Source organism: Lepidochelys olivacea, assembly GCF_965140295.1.
Source record: "Lepidochelys olivacea isolate rLepOli2 genome assembly, chromosome: 6".
Lineage (NCBI taxonomy): Eukaryota > Metazoa > Chordata > Testudines > Cheloniidae > Lepidochelys > Lepidochelys olivacea.
This window is the reverse complement of record NC_140416.1, coordinates 45,783,142-45,802,987: the sequence shown is the minus strand read 5'-3', so window position 1 is coordinate 45,802,987 and position 19,846 is coordinate 45,783,142. Positions and strand designations below refer to the sequence as shown.

Below are 19,846 nucleotides of genomic sequence, written 5' to 3'. Positions count from 1 at the left end.
GTCACTACCCTTGATATCAGCAGATCTTTGATTGCGTGGGCTACTTGCATCACAGCAGCCCCCACAGTAGATTTGCCTACTCCAAACTGATTCCCAACTGACCGGTAGCTGTCTGGCGTTGCAAGCTTCCACAGGGCTATCACCACTCACTTCTCAACTGTGAGGGCTGCTCTCATCTTGGTATTCATGTGCTTCAGGGCCGGGGAAAGCAAGTCACAAAGTTCCATGAAAGTGCCCTTCCGCATGCGAAAGTTTCGCAGCCACTGGGAATCGTCCCAGACCTGCAACACTAAGCGGTCCCACCAGTCTGTGCTTGTTTCCCGAGCCCAGAATCGGCGTTCCACAGCATGAACCTGCCCCATTAGCACCATGATGCATGCATTGGCAGGGCCCATGCTTTGAGAGAAATCTGTGTCCATGTCCTGATCACTCACATGACCGCACTGACGTCGCCTCCTCGCCCGGTATCGCTCCGCCAGGTTCTGGTGCTGCATATACTGCTGGATAACGCGTGTGGTGTTTAATGTGTTCCTAATTGCCAAAGTGAGCTGAGCGGCCTCCATGCTTGCCTTGGTATGGCATCCGCACAGAAAAAAGGCACGGAACGATTGTCTGCCGTTGCTCTGACGGAGGGAGGGGCGACTGACGACATGGCTTACAGGGTTGGCTTACAGGGAATTAAAATCAACAAAGGGGGTGGCTCTACATCAATGAGTATTTCAGGCAGGACTTCATGGAGGGTTCCAATAAGAAATGGTGCACCTAAGTAGTTGTTCTTATTGGAACAAGCGGGTTGGTCTGGCCTCCGATTGATACATGGCTAAATTTACCTCGCTGCACCTTCTCTGTGAGTGACTGCAGTGTGACCTAGAGGAATGAGTCCCCTAGATGTGGGAGGGGGGGAAGCAAATGAGTACAAAACAAATCTGGTCTATTTCTTGTTTTGATCCACTCCATCTATCTTTTACATCTTTGGCTGGCAGCAGACAGTGCAGAAGGACTGCAAGCCATCCACATCTCATGGCTGCTCGGCAGAAGATGGTACAGTAGGACTGCTAGCAATCCGTATCGCCTGCCTGCTCACCATAAGATGGTTCAATAGGACTGACTGCAGGACTAAAGAGAATGACCTGGTCAAGTCCCTTCTAATGTAGTCCCTGCACCCATGTCTGCCCAGGTGCTCCTGGCCGACGTGGCCAGGAGCACCTCGGACATGACGATGACGGCTACCAGTCCTACTGCACCGTCTGCTGCCACAAGGCAAGGGGTTGCTGCTGCTGTGTAGCAATGCAGTACCACGTCTGCCAGCACCCAGGAGACATACGGTGACGGTTACCTGAGCGGGCTCCATGCTTGCCGTGGTATGGCATCTGAACAGGTAACTCAAGAAAAAAGGCGCGAAACAATTGTCTGCTGCTGCTTTCACGGAGGGAGGGAGGGAATGGGGGCCCGACAATATGTACCCAGAACCACCCGTGACAATGTTTTAGCCCCATCAGGCATTGGGATCTCAACCCAGAATTCCAATGGGCAGCGGAGACTGCGGGAACTGTGGGATAGCTACCCACAGTGCAACACTCCGGAAGTCGACTCTCGCCTCGGTACCGTGGAAGCACTCCGCCGAGTTAAAGCACGTAATGCACTTAGAGCATTTTCTGTGGGGACACACACACTCGAATATATACAACCGATTTCTAAAAAAACGACTTCTATAAATTCGACCTAATTTCGTAGTGTAGACATACCCTAAGCTATACTGTATAAGACACCTTTATACTGATGTAAATATGTCCATACTAGAGGTTTTACTAGTATAACTGTTTCAATAAATGATCACACACGTAACCAAAATAGTTATACAAAAACTGCATGTAGACCAAACCTGATAAGTGTTGCAGATAGGGAGCTTTTTAATGGCCATTGTAAGGGAATCCACTGTGCAGCAGTCATTTTGTTTTTAACAGGCTAGACCCAGGAAAAAGGAGCAATATGAAAACAACTCTTGAGTTGTAGCAAATAACCCTGTTCTTTATCAGTGTACGTGCCTTTGAGGTGGAGGAAGTTCTCAGAGGACATACATTTTAATGCTGGGAACAAACCAGCACAGTTCAGTAAATAAGTAATTATGAAAGAAGCAAGTCCATTGAGAAAGGCTAACCGCACAAGAATTCTTCTGCAGTGAATACTAACAGATGTGCTCAACAAGATGTACCCATGATATTCAGTAAAACCTTGGAGGCAGAGAGGGGAGAGAAAGACTAATATAGATAAAAGGGTGACTGGAATCAGGCTATGCTTTTAGCATTCATCAGTCCTCCAAGTGAAATTCTCACGTACAAAGCCTCCAGCTGAACCCCTTTATAACTCTTGTGCTTCCTGTAAACTGGTAACATCATAATTATATCTTAAAACAGTCTATGCTATAATCCTTGAATGCCTGCCCCTTCTCTGTGTCCCTGGGAGCTCTTACACTGTGGTCTGTAGTTTCCATGTACAGTGAGAAAATGAAAGACACATTGTGTCATGCTGCTACCAGAAATCATTTTACAGCATCAACTTAGAAAAATGTAAAATTAAATATTACATCTGAAACATAGCCATCTGTTAACTCATATGAGAAGCACCAACTGAGTGCGGCAGGTTCAAAGAAGTAGCAAAGAAAGAATGTCTTTCTGCTAAACACACATGCATTTTCACATTTCATCTGTGCCCATAAACACAAACTGAGCTCAAAGGTTCTGGTAGATTGCTTTCTAGATCATTATTTGAGCTGGATTTTGAGGGATTCTGGATGAGGTTTCATACCACATAAATTCAGGCCTTATTTTTAGGGGACAGAAAATCAATGTCAGACTGCTCATTTAAGAGATGGGGGATCCGCAGCTCCCAGGTATTGCAGGTGACAGGGGGTCCCTGCAGCTCTGAGCTCTGAGCCACAGTGGAGGGGCTCTCAGCAGCCACAGGTTGGGGGGGACCCAGAGCTCTCACCCGCTGGCCCCAGAGCTCCGAGACGCCATGGGCAGCGGGGACCCCCGCAGCTCCTAGCTGTCATGGGCAGCAGGGGAACCCCAGATCTCTGAGTCACTGCAGGTGATGGAGGGCCCCTTACAACTCGCAACAGCCACAGATGGTGGGGGGCCACCTGGAGCTCGAGCCACTGTAGGCACCCATGCAGCTCTGAGCTGCTGCAGGTGGTGGGGAAATCCGGAGCTGTCAGCCACCATGGGCGGCAGGGGGACCTTCCTGCTCTCCTCCCACAGTAGGGCTTGGGCTCAGCCCCATTTTGTCACAGTTAGTTTTAGTAAAAGTCAGGGACAGGTCATGGGCTTCCGCGAATTTTTGCTTATTGCCCGTGACCTGTCCCTGACTTTTACTAAAAATAACTGTGACAAAATCTTCACCTTTCTGATACCTAAGGAATGAACTCTTGTCTCCATAGCAATACAGCATGTGTGTTGGAGGTGGTGTGAGAAAGACCAGTAAGTCATGGAAACATAAGGGTATGGTATGGGAAAAACCCTGTCTTTGGGAAGCTTGTTATTGGCTTGTAGCAACAGTAGCAGATGTGGAATAACTGTGTGGGTGCCAGGCAGGTTGGCCATGTGAAAGAGGAAGGATGATCTTGTAGTTAAGGCCCTATTCTGTGACTCAGGTTATCGTAGTTTCATTCCCAGCCCTTCCAGAGATTTCCTGTGTGATTTTGTGGAAGTCACTTAGGTCCACATCCACAAAGGGTCTCAGGCACCCAGATAATCACAGGAACAACACCGCAGTCCACAAGACCTGAGTTAGGTGCCTAGGCTTCCTGTACAATGAATGGGGAGACATAGGTGCCCAGGAATGCAATCCACAAAAGCCAGTAACCTAGTCCAGGAGCCAATGGGATAGTTGATATGTCCTGAGGCCCACCCCTTGAAGGGAGGTGCCTATCTCTGCTTGTGATACATGAACTGGGGAAAGATAAGGGTTCCTCTGCCAAATTTGTCTTCAGGGCCTGATCCAGTAGGTGTGGTCAGAGGCTGCACAACTCCATACAAAACAGCTGGGGGGTGAGAGACAGCTCCCTTGTAACATTGAGTCCAGTGATGAGGGTACTCACGTGGGGTGTGGGAGACCCCACGTTCAAGTCCACTCCCCTCTGCCTGATGAGGAGAATGGATCTGTCACCTCACCACTGAGTGCTCTTACCACTAAGATACACAGTGATTCTCCCTTTTCCTCCAGCCTAATTAATATTAATTATTCAATTATGTATTGAAAGTGGAACAACTTCTACAGGAGAGTGAAGGAGTCCCACATCAGAGTATCCCATAGTCCAGTGGTTGGGGCTCTAAGAGAAGTGGCAGATTCCTGGTCAAATCCCTTTTCCCCCTCAGGCAGAGGGGGGACTTGAACCCTTGGTTTCCCACTTCCTAGGTAAGTACCCTCACCACTGGGCTAAAGCATATAAGAAACTTTCCCTTCCCCCCCTTGTTTTGTGTGGAGTTGTGGCAGCCTCTGAGCACACTGACGGGATCAGGCCCAGCACACAAGTTAGGTGAATGAATGCCTATCTTCCCCTGGGTGTGGATTGCTCTGGGGTTTAGGGTAAGAGATAAACATCTGGGTAACTAGAGTAGGGTTGCCAATTTTGGTTGGACGTATTCCTGGAGGTTTCATCACAAAGGACATAATCTTGAATGAAAGATTACTCTTTGATTCCTGGAGACTCCAGGACAATCCTGGATGGCTGGGAACCCTAGCCTAGAGGGAGGCAGCAGGGTGCAAGCCCAGAGGCAGAAACATAGGTGTAGAGGGCATGCCGCAGCAGTGCACTTGAACCGATACAGCTGTGCCGCTGCAGCGCATGTGGTGAAGACGCGTTATGTCGACGGGCATACAAAGAGCTCTCCCGTCAGCATAAAAACCTGACCCCCGCGAGTGGCGCTAGCTATGTTCGTGGGAGAATTTCTCCCGCCGACATAGTGCTGTGCACATGAACACGTATGTCGGTATAACTTATGTCACGCAGGGGGGTGGAACAGTTATACCCCTGAGCGACATAAGTTTTGCTGACAAAGGCAGCAGTGTTGACATAGCCTTACTCTAAAATACGTAGGAGTCTTGTGGATCCTGGTGGCGTCTAAAAATGACACAGAGGTGCCAACGTACCTTTATGTATCCAGGCCTAAGGCCTTACTTTGAGGTACTTAAGCATGTAAGTAGTACTATTAAAGTTAATGGAAAAATTCAAGCGTTTAAGTTAGGCATATGCTTAAATACTTTTTTAAAAGAAGGGCCTTGATTGCCTTATATCTCAGTTCTTCATTGTAAAATAAGGGCAATACTTCTCTGCCCCAAAGAATAAATTCATAAATGTCTGTGAGGCTTTCAAATGCTCTGGTGATGGAGGATATACAAGTATCCAAATACACAAGCAGTTGTAGGGGAGGTGTTTTGCTGACACCCCCCCAAGTTTTTCATTTACTCTGACTTTGCACAATGATAGAGATTGCCCCTTCAGTCACCAAAAATGGGTGGAGGAGACCAATATACTCTGCTAAGAAATGGAATCCAGGCAACCTTCCATGTCATGATACATTTGAGTAGGCTGCAGACCAATTGGAGTACCTGTCAATGCACACAGAGAGAGAGAGAGAGAGAGAGAGAGAGAGAGAGAGAGAGCGTGCAAGTAGATATTTGATTACCCGTTTGACAGAATCAGACTATTTAAAGTCTCTGACATGGGTTGGCATGCTGCTCTGGGTTATATCACATTTCTCAATATATGTAACATGACAAGATGCTGTTCAAGATAAAAGATCACTGACCACCACAGATTCTGCACCTCTCCTTCAGATTTCCTGCTGATTATCTTATTATGCCTGTTTGCTGTGTGCATTTTAACCCAACTCTCGACAGGATCATATGATAGGTACCCACCCCTCTTCCAACCTTACATTGAACAGAATATTCAGACATAGCAGATGGTATTGCACCTTTTATAAATTTTGGCCACAAAACCAAAGTTATTACTTTATTTTGAAGGATACACTAACCTCATCTTAAATCACTGCTAATAAAAAAAATGGTTCCCTATATACCTCAGTAAATGGAAACTAGGGTTGTATTTCCAGAACTATATGAGATACAGTGTCAAAAACGGAGCTCACTACTCATACATAAAAGCCTGCATAGGCAAAGATCTCCTTGTGCTGCTTTTAGTGACGTACTAGTGACGTTGTGGCTATTCAACGTGGTGGATGGCAGGAATGAATCTACCCCCACCGAAGCGGAAGCAGGCTATTAGGCTGAAATGCAGACTGTGGGCTGGAATGGCAGCTAGCCTTTGTCTGTGCTCCCTAGTGCAGGGTTCCTATGTATTAGGTTTGTACACAAGTGGCTCCAGACCATCTATCTCTGTCTCTCCTAATGGAAACCCCCTGACTTCAAGAGGATGTGGTTAGTCACTTAACTGGTATTCCCCCTCATGCAGGGCCAGTGTGACGGTTCCATAGCCATGAGGGCCTTATATGAAACCTCCCACAGCAAGTGAATGTCACCCACAAAGATTAGTAATGCTAGAAATTGGAGTTCTCTCTGTTCACCCAACCAGCTAAAAGGAAACTATTGCTTTGTGCTTCCCACCAGTGGCAATGATCTTGACTAACTGAGTTCTCTATCCTAAAGGAATAAGTCCTTGTGTTACTTCAGCACTGAATCTCTCTTCAACAGAAATCTCCTGTGTTGGGATTTTCTGATACCATCTAGGCTACTGTCCACACTAGGGAATCTAGCTGAGACAATAGTAATAATGTTTAGCACTTACACAATGCTTCTAACCACTTTACAAACTTTATCTAATTCATTCTCACAACACTTCCCTGGGACAGGTAATATTAACAACTCAATTTTACAAGTGGAAACTGAAGCAGAGAAACTTGCTCAAGAGCTCAGGAGGAGTCAGCATTCGAAAAATAATTAGAACGCAGCAGCTTCATGTTCATGGTCCTCTGTGCAGACCACTAGTCCAGGCCTGTTCCCTGATAAACTTAATTGCACTTATGAGCACAGCAAAATTCAGTCATGTTTTGTTCTGAGACACGAACTGCCATTACGCTCCTCTTTTCCCTCTGTGCCCCACGTACTCTATACATCTCTTCAGCAATGTTCTAATTTGGAAGCTGGCTCTGTAACTAGATTTTGTTGGCAAGCTATGCAATCCCCTTAATGAAATCTCGACATGCCATGCAGCAGTTTTATGACATATGCCTAACAATTTCATTTTATATTCGTCTGAGCAACCTCCTGAATTTTAACCTTCAGTCCAGCATATAAATTTAGGGACGACAGTTTCATTGGAAAAAAGCAGGGAGGGGGCTGGGTGAAGAGGAACTTGACATAATTAACTGCCCGAGCATAAAAATACTGGTTTAGCTTTTGTTTGTTTGTTTGTTTGTTTCCCTCCTGTATTTAAGAGAATTAAAAACCCCACGTCAAAGCCATAAATTTCGTACCCCACAGAGCCATGAAGACAGAGAAGAAGACGGTTGCTGGGTTGTCAAACAGGTGACTCGCTCGAGCAGTGGCGCAGGCAGAGCTCATTTTCCAGTAGCTGCACGTTTTGTCACATAGAGGGCACATGGTGATGTTGTTTCTCTCATCACACATCTCCATACTGCCAGGAAAGCGACAAGTAAATGCAAAGAGTAAGGTTAATACATTTCATCTGCCATGCACAGGTCATTTCTTCTGATAAGGCATTTGTCCTCTGCATATGTTCCCAGTCACTGAATGCACATTCAACCTGCTGGGCTGCCAAATGCTCCCTTCATATTTCTTCTAATTTCTCAACCTCTTCTTAGTATTGTTACTTATTTAGTGTTATGGTCAGTCCTAGAAGCCCCAAATGACATCAGGGTCCCACTATAGGCCTGATCCAATTCCCATTCAGGTCAACAGAAGTCTCTCCATTGACATCAAGAGGAAATGAATCAGGCCCTATGCTATTCACTGTATAAACACAAAGTGAGAGAGAGCCTGTTCTGAAGTGCTTATAGTGTAAATAAAGGCAGACAAAGGATAGGAGAAAAATAAGTATTAACCCCATTTGATACATGGGGAACTGAGGCAGAGAGAGAGAGAGAGAGTGTCTGTGGGAGACCTGGAAATTGAACTCCGATCTCCAGTGCTTTAATCACAAAACTGTTCTTCCTCTCTACTGTCCTCAAGACAACCCCCTCACTTAGCTCTGTCTCTGGAACTACACTATCGGGAATATGTGACCTCAGATCAAGGCAACACTGTTAGAAGGGACTCATTAAATGAAATTGATCTAATGTTTTTTGCTTTGACCTGCACTCCATTTAATGGGGAAAAGAGACTATCTGGCAGTCCGGTCTAAAGTTTGCTGTGCGGCATGAGAAAGAGTGTCTTGGAATTGTTGGAATTAGGCCACTACTACAGTCATGAATCTTAGCACCACATGTTTTAAGGTGCCTCAATTGAAATGCTAATTTTGCATCTACAATCAATTGCAGGTGCAATCAGTAGCATGCGAAAGTGACAGAGTTTCGGGGCTAGATTCTCTAGTCCTGCTGTGCTAAGCAAGGGATAGAACTGGTGAGGTGATAGGCAAAATTGATTTTAACCTGTGCCAGTGCCCAGCATAAAGTACAGCAGGAAGGGGATTGCTCTACTTTAAGCAAGACTGCCTATGATTCCCAGCAACTACTCTAGCATCTGGGGCAGGAAGATGAGCTCACTACATCGTCGACACAGAAATCCCCCCTATTCTAGAGGCTGGTAAGGGGATATTGGAGGAGCTTCTATGCTGGCTGCTAAGCTTGTCAACAGTTGGACTGATGCAAAGCAACCCTATCGGACCAGAAAATCTGCCCTAGACATCCAACTACATGATTTGTGGACACAGATATCGTTGTTCCTGATTGATATCTAAATTTCTATCATTTGCACATAAAACAGATTATGGAAGCAAAACTGGAAATGCAAAATTAGAAGCCTTTTTTGAAAATGTATAATAAATAACTAAATAGTACAATTAAAAAACACCCGGCACCTGGATTTTACTAATTTGACCAGATTACGTAGTTTAGACATATGTATTCTTGAGTTGTCTTTGTTGTTCATAGTAGATGCTTTCCACTACTTTATAACAGACATGCCATCTGTGTTCTGGTTACACAATTTTTTTATGTTCTTTTAAGATTAATTTATATAATGATCTGATCTACAATTATGAAAAGGACAGAAAAGTCGCTGTCAACAAGTGAGCTAAAATAAATTATTTTTAGCACATACCTCATCAACAGGCCACACGATTATTTTGTCACATCTCTGGAGATTTAGGTGTATATAAACTCAAAACTTAAGCAAGTGCTGATTCATCATAAGCTTAACTGTGACCTTCTATTTTGTCAACATGCTATCTGTTTTTTTACCCACAGCTGTTTTCCAGATTCTACTTTCTGAGAACATGTATTTTGTTCTGTACATATTTTATCTTTCTGCTGTGGAGAACAAACTCTTAGATGAATACTGTGAATACTTATACATTGTCATGCACACCTATGGCACTGTATTAATAAATAATAATAACTCACTATTAGATTATTAAGGTGGTAGAATACTGATAACATAACATTTTTGCCCAGTATTGGATAGTGTGGACTCAGTCCTGAAACCTGCTTCAAATCCTTTGAGAGCTCCAGCATTAAAAGGAAACAGAAAGAGATCAAATGTTCCCTCCTAGAGATTCCCCTGGTGTGGAAGAGTACCCATCCCATGTAAAATGCTCAAATGGATGAGGCGTGCAGGAGGTGTGGCCAAAGCTGACTGTGTTCTGGCATTTGCAGGCTGGCAGATAGACACTTGGGACCCATTGCCAGACAGCATACATATATTAATGCAGTCCATCAGACAGAGTCTGGTGTAGAGCAGGTTCCAGGAATGGGGAGTTGTAACTAGCTTCCTGGTGTGCCAAACTCTAGGCCTTAATGACACTACACTTTCACAGATATGTAGCATTTTATTTTGGGTTTTCAGTTGCTTCAACCAAGTACCAGAAGGAAAAACTGTTGTTCAATACAAAATTATGTAATTATCTTAATTTATTTTACATATCCTATAGCACTGATATTTCCACTATACCTGAAAAACTAAAACAAACGCCCAGAAAACTAATCTTTTCTCATCTCCAATGGCCTGATTGATGTGAACTATTTCTGATCAGGCATATGGAAGTTTTATGATGCAGCAGTTCTAAATTATAATTGTTTCAGAACCAGGCTGCCTAGATTCTTAAACTGCTGGCAGGGACATTCAATTTTACGATTAATTGTATCTTTACTCCAACAGATAAGAAAATTTACTGATGTTAAAACTTTGCCAAATTATCTGACATGAACACATGTACTCACTTGATTCTGCAAACACATGTGACTGATGTTATACACCTGAGTAGTCACATTGTGTGTTTATGACTGCAGCCTAAGTTTGGAATTCAACCTGATGCAGAGAGGCAAGGCTTGTGCTGGAATTGTGCAAAGGAGAAAGACTGGCTGCACAGGGTGAATTCATGTACCTTGTGCACCTTTTCATAGATTTCAGAGTTTAAGGCCAGATGGGACTATTAGATCATCTACTCTGCCCTGTACATCACAGGCTAGTAAATTTCACGCTATTACTCCTATACTGAGCCCAGTTACTTGGGTTTAAATTGTTGTGTGCCACAAGCAGAAAACAGGAGAGACTGAGGTGCCAGCAACACCTTGAGGCCCCTGAAATGGAGGGGAATTGATTAGGTGAGATTTGCCCAGATGATCTTAGCAGGTGATTCGTGCTCCATGCTGCAAACCTGCTAGGTCTCTGCCAATATGATTTGGAGGGAAATTCCTTTTCAACCCCAATGTGGAGATCAGTTGTATCTTGTGCATGTGAACAAGATATACCAGTCAAGCTTCTAAGAAAGAGGATTTTCTGTGCTGCTTCAGAGTATTAGTCCACCCTGTCTGGTGTCCTATCTCCAGCTGTGGCCACTGCCTGATTCTTCCGAGGAAGGTGACTGCCCCCTACTCTCATCCCAAATACATCTGGCCAATTGTGCTTTGGGTGAAAATATCCTTCCTGACCCCTGCAGGTGACTGACTGAATCCCTGAAGCATGATATTTGTTCATACTCATTATCTTGAAGCAGAACTGCAAGTGTTTTGAGCGTGGTGATGGTAATGCAGAGCTTCCTGTTCTCTCCAAGGCCCATGAAGGGAACAAATAAACATGAGGATTCACAGACTCTCATGCCAGAAGAGACCACTATGACCATCCTATGTTCCATGTGACTTCCTGCACACACAGGCAGAATTTTTCCCAGAAGCTGAATTAAAGAATATCTTTTAGAAAGATATTTAATCTCATTTTGAAGACTCCAAACAATGATGGTGAATTCACCACCACCCAGGTAAGATGTTCAAAGTTTAATCATCATCCCTGCTAGGAAATTGCATCTTATTTCAAAGTTGACTTCCAGCCACTGGATTTTGTTATATCTTTGTCACCAAGAATAAAAATCCCTTCCATCGGATATCTTTTCCACATCTAAGTCTCTGTACACAATGATCAAGTTACCGCTCAAACTCCTCTTTGATAAACTGAATAGATCGAGCTCCTTAAGCCTCACATTGTAAGTCTTAGAGTAACGGCCGTGTTAGTCTGTATTCGCAAAAAGAAAAGGAGTACTTGTGGCACCTTAGAGACTAACCAATTTATTTGAGCATAAGCTTTCGTGAGCTACAGCTCACTTCATCGGATGCATACTGTGGAACATTTCTGAACTATTCTGAACAGCCTCAGGAACATTTCTGAACTCTATTCAGTATGAATTCTTTCTATGCCATGAATGATACGAATGAACTTTATGAGGGCAGCCTGGTGGAAGGTAGGGGAGGGGCTCTAGGATCTGTGTTTATGAAGATCTCATTATTCTATCACACTGCATAAGTGATGCAAAAGGGCTGTGGCCAGTATTCCAACTGATAGCCTGGTCCCAGATAGGATTGAAGATTTCAGTGCTCCAACCCTACAACTCAGCACCAACATAAAGCTTGAATAAACAATTGGTATCATACATGTATAACAGACTGGATTCTGAATGCCGTTTGGATGTGTAAAGAAATAAAAGTGAGAATTTGCATTTTTTTTTTACCTTGGTATATTCTCATCCACCGTTGCACAGCCATACAGAAACACAATAACCCCTACAATGGAAGCAGGAATGAGCATTTCAGTATAAACTCCCAGCCAGGCAAAATACAGTCCAATCTTCTCTCCAAAGTATTTTCTGAAATACATTGAGGGGGAAAAAAAACAGTGAAATGTTTACTATAGCTTAAAATATACCATGGCTAAAATTATGAATCACAGCAGTATTAAGCTTGAAGGGGAAAGTAAACTCTTGACTAACTGGAATGCATTTCCCCTAGGAGGATTCCTTTTTGCATGCCCCTTGGAATGAATCCAGTGATGGAGGAACCAAGAAAGTCAGTTAGCTCTACTAGCCAAACTCTTTTGCTCTTGTGTGTGTCTAAACAGATATATTTAGATTTACCATGATCAAATCTCCCTAAACAAAAATTTTTCCCTTTTCTTTATTGAAATTACTCCATGGACTCTGAATCTCAACTATGACAAACAAAACTAGTCCTCAATAAAAAGAAAAAAACCTCAAAATCTTATATTCTTTTGTGCACCTTAAATTCCCATTGTGGTAAGCTGGACTTTTGAATGTATTGGGAATGCATGGTCAACCTGAGAGAGAGTGAAGTGGGAATTTAGGAAAAGAAAGCCTTGTCCCCGTTCCCATTGGAACTTTAATTTAAACTTAACTGCAAGCTAAGCCAAATGCATTTTCTGGTTTAAGTCACTTGAAAGGGCTGATGTAACTAAACTAAATGTCTGTTTCCCATCTGGACCCATCACTTTCTGGTTTTCAAGCTTTGTCAGTCTGTCTAATGGTCTATAGTCACTGTAATAACTAAGCACAAATATCTAGGTATTATCAATATCCTGCCACAGTGCCTCTATGGAGCAGGGACGGCAAGTTATATGGGCCCAGGGTGCCCAGACTCCAGCAATATTCAGGGCCCGGCTCCACCAATATTTGGGGCCGGTCTCTCTCCCAGCCGAGCCTGCTGCCCCCATGTACCTCCCCTGAATCTCCCCTGGCCCCCACTTTCTGCCACCGTGTTTCTCCCCCGGGCCCCAGAGTGTCCCTGTCTCAAGCGGGTGGCTGCCCCTTGCAACTCCATGCTGCGCTGGGCTCTGCTGGTTCCCAGCATCAACTGTTGCTGCAGGGTCCTAATGCCCCCATCCACTAGCGCCAGGGAAGGCTGACCCTGCCCTTCCCTTCCACTTTGGACCCTTCCCTTTTCCAGCAGGACCCTCCCCCCGCCTGCAGTCACTGCTCCTGCCCCACACTGGGCAAGGGGCAGTCCCATCCCCCACCCCCAGTGAGGCTACAGTGAGGGGCAGCAGCAGGAGAGGAGGTGCACATGTGATGGCAGCCCTCCCCAGCCCACTGGAGGGCAGGCGAGGGGGCTTCCTGGACCTGAGAGGGGCCCTAGGGCCACGTGCAGTGACAGTGGTGCGAGGTGAGTGTGCTGCCGGGCGGGAGGGGAGGCCCCTCCCCTGGAGCTTGCTGCTGCTGGCAGGGAGAGGGTTGGGGGGAGTCCTCCTCTCTGGCCCCAGCCCTGGGTCAGCCTGCCTGCACCCCAAACACTTATCCCCATCCCTGCCCCATCCCAGAGCCCTCACCCCCCCACACACCCAACCCTCTGCCCTAGCCCTGAGCCCCTCCCACACCTCAAACCCCTCATTCCCAGCCCCAGCCAGAGCCCTCATCCCCCTGCACCCTAACCCTCTGCCCCATCCCTGAGTCCCCTCCTGCATTGTGAACCCCTCATCCCCAGCCCCACCCCACAGCCCTCACCCCTGCACCCCAACCCTCTGTCTGAGCCCCTCCCACACCCCAAACCCCTCTTTATCAGCCCCATGCCAGAAGCCTCACATTTTTACGTTATTTTAAAAAATATATATCAGCTTACAAGACAGGTGTGTGTGTGTGTGTGTGGGGGGGGGACTTGGACCTGTTCTGGGCACCACCAAAAATTATGCAAACCTGCCGCCCCTGCTACCGAGGGAAGGTAGCTTTATGTTCTAGCCAGGGAATCAGCACGTATACTGGGTGCCCCGGCCCTGACCCATCCCTAGCAAGTTCTGCCCACCCCCGCGGCTCTCTCTCTGAGCTGCATCAAGGGCTCTAAGCCTATAGAAGGTTTGTGTCTTTATCATCCCCCAGGGAGGACTTTCCACTGCCAGGGATCCTGAGCCTGGGAAACCAGTAGAATCCAGGGAGAGAATCAGGCCCTATATCTGTATCTGTGAACTTTATGAGGGCAGTCTGGTGGAAGGTAGGGGAAGGGCTCCAGGATCTGTGTTTATGAAGATCTAATGATTCTATTACACTACATAAAACTTTATGAAACTTCTAAAATTCTGCCTGGAAACAGGACATTTAGAATTCTCCTTACCTCACTAGGTCAATTGGCTGGTATTTATAAAAGACTCCATAGCTTGCCCATTCCTCACACAGGAGCTATAAAATAAATCACAAATGAAAGCTAAAATAAGGCATCACGTAAATGAGCTGTTTCTCCTTTTGTTCCAAGTTACTGCACAGTTCGTGTTGTGCTCTGGTGTCGCTCTTCTTGTGGTTGCACATACCTCAATCGACCAATACATGCATCTGCATTAAGTATGAAAAACAAGTTTGATGGTTTGGCACACTGCATGCTACAATGATGAATTCTACTGCATTAAAAGCTCTCCAACAACAGGACTAATGGATAGATGTAAGGGGGATTTTATGATTTGTTGCAAGTCATACATCAGTCAAGTCTTTAGCAGAATGGATGTGGGTGTGAAGGATGGTTGTTCTTGGAATTATTAGAGAGAGAGAGACACACACAGACACCAAACTGGAATAAACTAGTTTGCTGTTGCTGCACTAATATTTTGCATCTGTAGAGAGAAAATGTACTGAAGTGTCCAAGAAACTGCATTTAAGATCTTAAGAAGAACACAATGGTCTTCACTCATTACTTTCAGTCAGGATTTGGGCCAAAGAAAATAAAGGTCACCATTAATGGCTCACAAAATGAAATTAAATACTCACAAAACTAGGTTCATCTGAAAGCACTCAATTTATTACATAATTTACATTGTAAACAAGACTACACTTCTGAGATTTGATTCTTCCTGACCCAGTCCAATTCTGAAGAGAGAACAAGGAGTTATTAAACTGGCTACTTGACATCCTTCTTGCCATTCAGCACATTTTATATCTTGCCACAGAATATTAGTTTTGGTACAAAAATCTCATTGATTTCTGTGAAAGTTCTTCACACAGAACCAGGAAAAATAAAGCCCTAGATTCCCATGATCTACCTGCGAATTCCAGTACAATGATAATCTCTCTATTTAGTTTTTTTTCTTTAGTTTGATATATTAATATAAACAATATAACAATGATTAATCCCTACAAGCAATAGCAATGAATAGGTCTGTTTGTTCTAATGGTCACCACTGTCTTCATTCAATCATTTGACAATGGTAAATCCTCTAAAATTTAAATGCATGAGTTGGTTGCTATCAATATGTTTCTTTAACTGTAATCTTTGGTAAGAAAAAACCCAAAACACATGAAATGTAGCACAGAGAATCAGAATCAGATTAATTTAACCAGCAAGTGCATTCAAATTCTGAAACACCAGGATTCATTTAAAAGTTGCTGCTAACTGCATCTTTTTTCCCTTTGTTTCTAGTTTAATTTTAACCAATTTAGCATTCCACCTATCATCACAGGGGTCACTTGCACCTTAGTTCTAGACATGAGGAAGCAAGCAAGTGAGCTGCATGCTCACTTATTTCCCACTACCAGAACATGCAGTAGGTGACTGGGCATGGAGATGGGCATAGCCTGCACCCCATCATCCCTACTTCTGGCTGGAATGGGGGTATAGGCCAACAGCAAATTATGAACCTAACCTGCAGCACAGGGATAGCTGGGCAGGATTTAATTTGGAGGTGTGCCTCTGTGTGTCAATGCCAGCCATGGCTATCCACTTGCGTGGTGCAGTGTATGCGTCACTTTTACCTAAAGCTAGGCTTAAAGTCAAACCCTCTCTCTGAATTAACAATTAAAAAACAGTAAGTGGAATATTAAATAGCCCATGTGGAGCTGAGAATGGGGATGTGAACACTGGCCTATTTACAAAACCAAAGAGTGTGATATTTTTCTTTAGAGTTTTATTTAAACTGATTCATAGAAGCAAAATAATTAAATCATAAAAACTAGCATTGTCTAATTGTTAAATAATTAATTAAATAAAGGCTTCTAACTCGTAGACACACGGAGTTCTAAATTAATTACCCTTCGGTGCAGATAAACCAATTTCAGATATTTTGTTCATATAAGAATAGCTAACAGTCTGATGTTTCCTAAAGTCATTAGCTTATTTGAATCACGATGTGGTGAAACCTGACATCTCAGCAGTTTACAATTCTACCATGAAATAAAATAAAATTAAATAAAAAAACCCAAAAGCCTCACTGCCCTCTGATTTCGGGGGCCAGATCTCAGATGCCTTTTGTCTGATTTTCAGACATGCTGACCACCTGCACTTCCCACTGACTTCATTTGGAGTTGTGGGTATGCACCAATTCTGAAAGTCAGCCCCAAGAAGTCTCAAGTTTAGAAACCCAATAACTGAAGCCCCCAAACTTTGTGTCCTCTTTTGAAAACTTTGGTCTTATGCTTTTTGTCTCATTTTTTCTGTCTGCAAAATGGAAACCCCTCTTCTTGGAAGCATTATGAGAATTAAGTTGATTAATCTTACAGAACACTATATATGTACCAAATATTATCTTGTGCAATTGTCCTTCCATAGTTTGTTATACCTATCTTAGAACCTTCCTCCTCATTCCCACTTTCTTGTTTTTTCTATAAAAATATTATATATTTAAAAATGGAAAACAGAAGATCTGATGAAATTCTCTCTCTCTCTCTCTCTCTTAACACGGTGTCTTGAAACACAGTCAGTCTGAAGCACCCTGCATCAGGAGAGTAACAACATCCTTTAAGTCATGAACTTGGCGAAACTGGAACTAAGTGAGATCCAGTACTGCCAGTAGGGCCCATTTGGGAGATGAACTGTAGCCTCCTTAGCACAGGCTGGGACTTAAAGAATAAAAATTTGCCCTTAACTTAGTTACATACAGCAAAACCTTGTTTGAAACCAGGCAATCTTTTTTTGCCCAATAAATTCTAAGTATCAAAATGGTTACTTTTGAGATTATTTTCCTCAGGGTCAGGTTCTGATTCCCTTACTCATGCAGTATAGCTGGGAGTGATTTACATATGTATGTGTGAGCAGGCCAGGAGTGGTTGCTCTCACAGCAAAGCAGTGTAAAAGGCACCCCAGGTTGGAGAACTGAGGGGACACAGCTGTCCATCAGTCCAGATTGTACTTAATGTCACAGCAACCTTAAGAGAAATTAGAATGTAAATGTTGACATTTTTCCTATGATGATGTGAAATGCACCATTATTACATGGGGTAATTTAAACACATCCATGTTGGAGTAAAATTAACATTTAGAAATACTTCTGCTATATGGCACTGATTGCCTTTCCACGATATTTTCTGGGAAATCTTGGCAAATGTCCAGTTCCCGACAGGTGATTTGTGAGGCTAACACTCTTGAGAACTTGCTGAATCACATATATCAACTTACTTTTCTGTCATTGAGCTCAACATTTTCACCTTCGTAGTCACCCTTTAAAGAAAGAAAAATGGCATCATCCAACAAGTCACACCCAGAACCGTTATGCGGCTCACATACCATGTATCCCACTCACGTAATGCATCAAAAACAGAAAGGCAATTTGTAAAATAATGCTGTATTATATGGGGTCATTTCTCATGGCACACTTTGTCTTCTGTCATTGAGCACATGAAGAAAAAGTAATAAAGTCGGTCACAGGGTAAAAAGCAATGAATAAGTAATAAAGGCAGCCTAAAAATGTTAAGGGAAGAATGTGATTAGAGATAGGCCCACATTTGAGTGATATTTGGGGTTTAGTTCATCCATTATAAAAAGAGGAGACCAGCTTAGAAGGCTGACCCATATCCAAATTGTCCCAAAGCTCAGGGATGATTAAATCTAGGGCTTTGATTTGGGGTCATTTCTAAATATGATAAGGAATACAATTATGGAACAAATAAAATATACATATCAGTGGCTATCAGTAGCTGTCTACATGTCTAATAAAGCACAGCAGAGCATTAGCATGTACATGAAGTAGAATTTATTTAATCTTTTTTGAACGCTAAATGGTATCTCTATAGCAGATGCTTGTGATAAATGCCAGATAGACAAAAGGCCGGATTCTGATCTCATTCACACCAATGTAAACCAGTGATAAACCCATTCAAGTCAATGAAGTTTCATTAGTTTTAAACCCCCTGCAAGTGAGAGGAGTATGAGGTTCAAAGGGCCTTTTCCACCACTGCGTTACTTCAGCTTCACATCACGATCCTTTATACACTCACAGAATAGGTGCAGCAGGGGCATCAAACACTGCTCTATAGACATTCATGAAGCCTCTATAGGAAGGGACCATCTGTAAATGTTTCAACACCCTTACCCAAGAGACTGAGAAGTGGCTGGTGTCAATTAATGCTAACTGTGGTGCACCCATCAGTCCACTTTGGCATGGATAGTGATCCCCAACTCATTTTATAGGACCATCAAGTCAGAGGATGAAATCTTTGGGTCACTACCAACCCGATACAGATCCACACCAGTACACCTGTGGTAAAAGACTCCATATAAATTTCCTTACTGTCTGATCCTACCAATCTCTACTGGCACTGTACATTAAAGTATTTGGACACTTCCCCAATGGCAACCCATTATACATACAATCACTGACATTTGCTATTTATATAGGGGGATGCCAGGGGATTTAGACCAGGAAATTAGTCACCTGGAGTACAGATATGAATACATTTCCTCGCCATAGTGCCAGAGTCCTTGGAAGCAGAAGGTCAAAAAGTAGCAAAAGTATTTAATTTGCCAAGACACATTAATAACTCCACTAACTTTATATTAAAGTAGCATTTTTGATGACCAAGGGAACTAACTTGGCAGGTATTATTAAAAGCCAACACAGCTGACAGGTAAAGATTGTACAAGTTGTGAAAACTAATTATAAAAGCGGAGTAGGAAATTAAGCTTGTGAAACACTAAAGATGTTTGGGATGATGCCATTAATACATAACACACTAAGGATTTTTTGGTGTCAGATTGTAGAAATGTAAAATATATTCCAAGATCACTTACATCATGCAAAGGATATGCAGCACTGTAAACTCCATTGGCAAGCAGACTGGTGATTCCTTGAAAGACAAAGGCATAATAGCAATGTACAATTTTAAATTCGGACAGTCTCAAGTTAACATCCAACATTTCTGAAGAATTCCCTCAAAATAGTACTCATTTGGTTAGCTAATAAATCTTCTGCCATCTAATTCCTCTCTATATAGTTTCATTTTCATTCATACAGATCATTAAGCAGGATTCATTTTACAAAATGAAAAACTGCAGAGAGTAAGAGGAAGTCATATGTTTGAGAATGAAGAATTAGGAGACAATGACTTGAAACCAGTCATTACAATAAATGACATTCTCTGAAAAGTCAGTCTGATTTGAAGAGCAAGGCTGCAGATTTT

At 43.4% G+C, this 19,846-nt stretch overlaps 1 protein-coding gene across 1 annotated transcript in view; it reads right to left on the bottom strand.

Moving 5' to 3' along the window:
* ANO1 (anoctamin 1) overlaps positions 1 to 19,846 on the bottom strand; it is a 116,089-nt gene that overhangs the window by 30,003 nt on the left and 66,240 nt on the right. The window contains exons 10-14 of the mRNA XM_084630092.1: positions 19,458 to 19,513; positions 17,847 to 17,888; positions 14,583 to 14,647; positions 12,200 to 12,334; positions 7,497 to 7,657 (exon numbers count right to left, since the gene is read on the bottom strand). Of these exons, the coding sequence (XP_084486218.1) occupies positions 7,497 to 7,657; positions 12,200 to 12,334; positions 14,583 to 14,647; positions 17,847 to 17,888; positions 19,458 to 19,513 (459 nt within the window). The remainder of the gene's footprint in view (positions 1 to 7,496; positions 7,658 to 12,199; positions 12,335 to 14,582; positions 14,648 to 17,846; positions 17,889 to 19,457; positions 19,514 to 19,846) is intronic.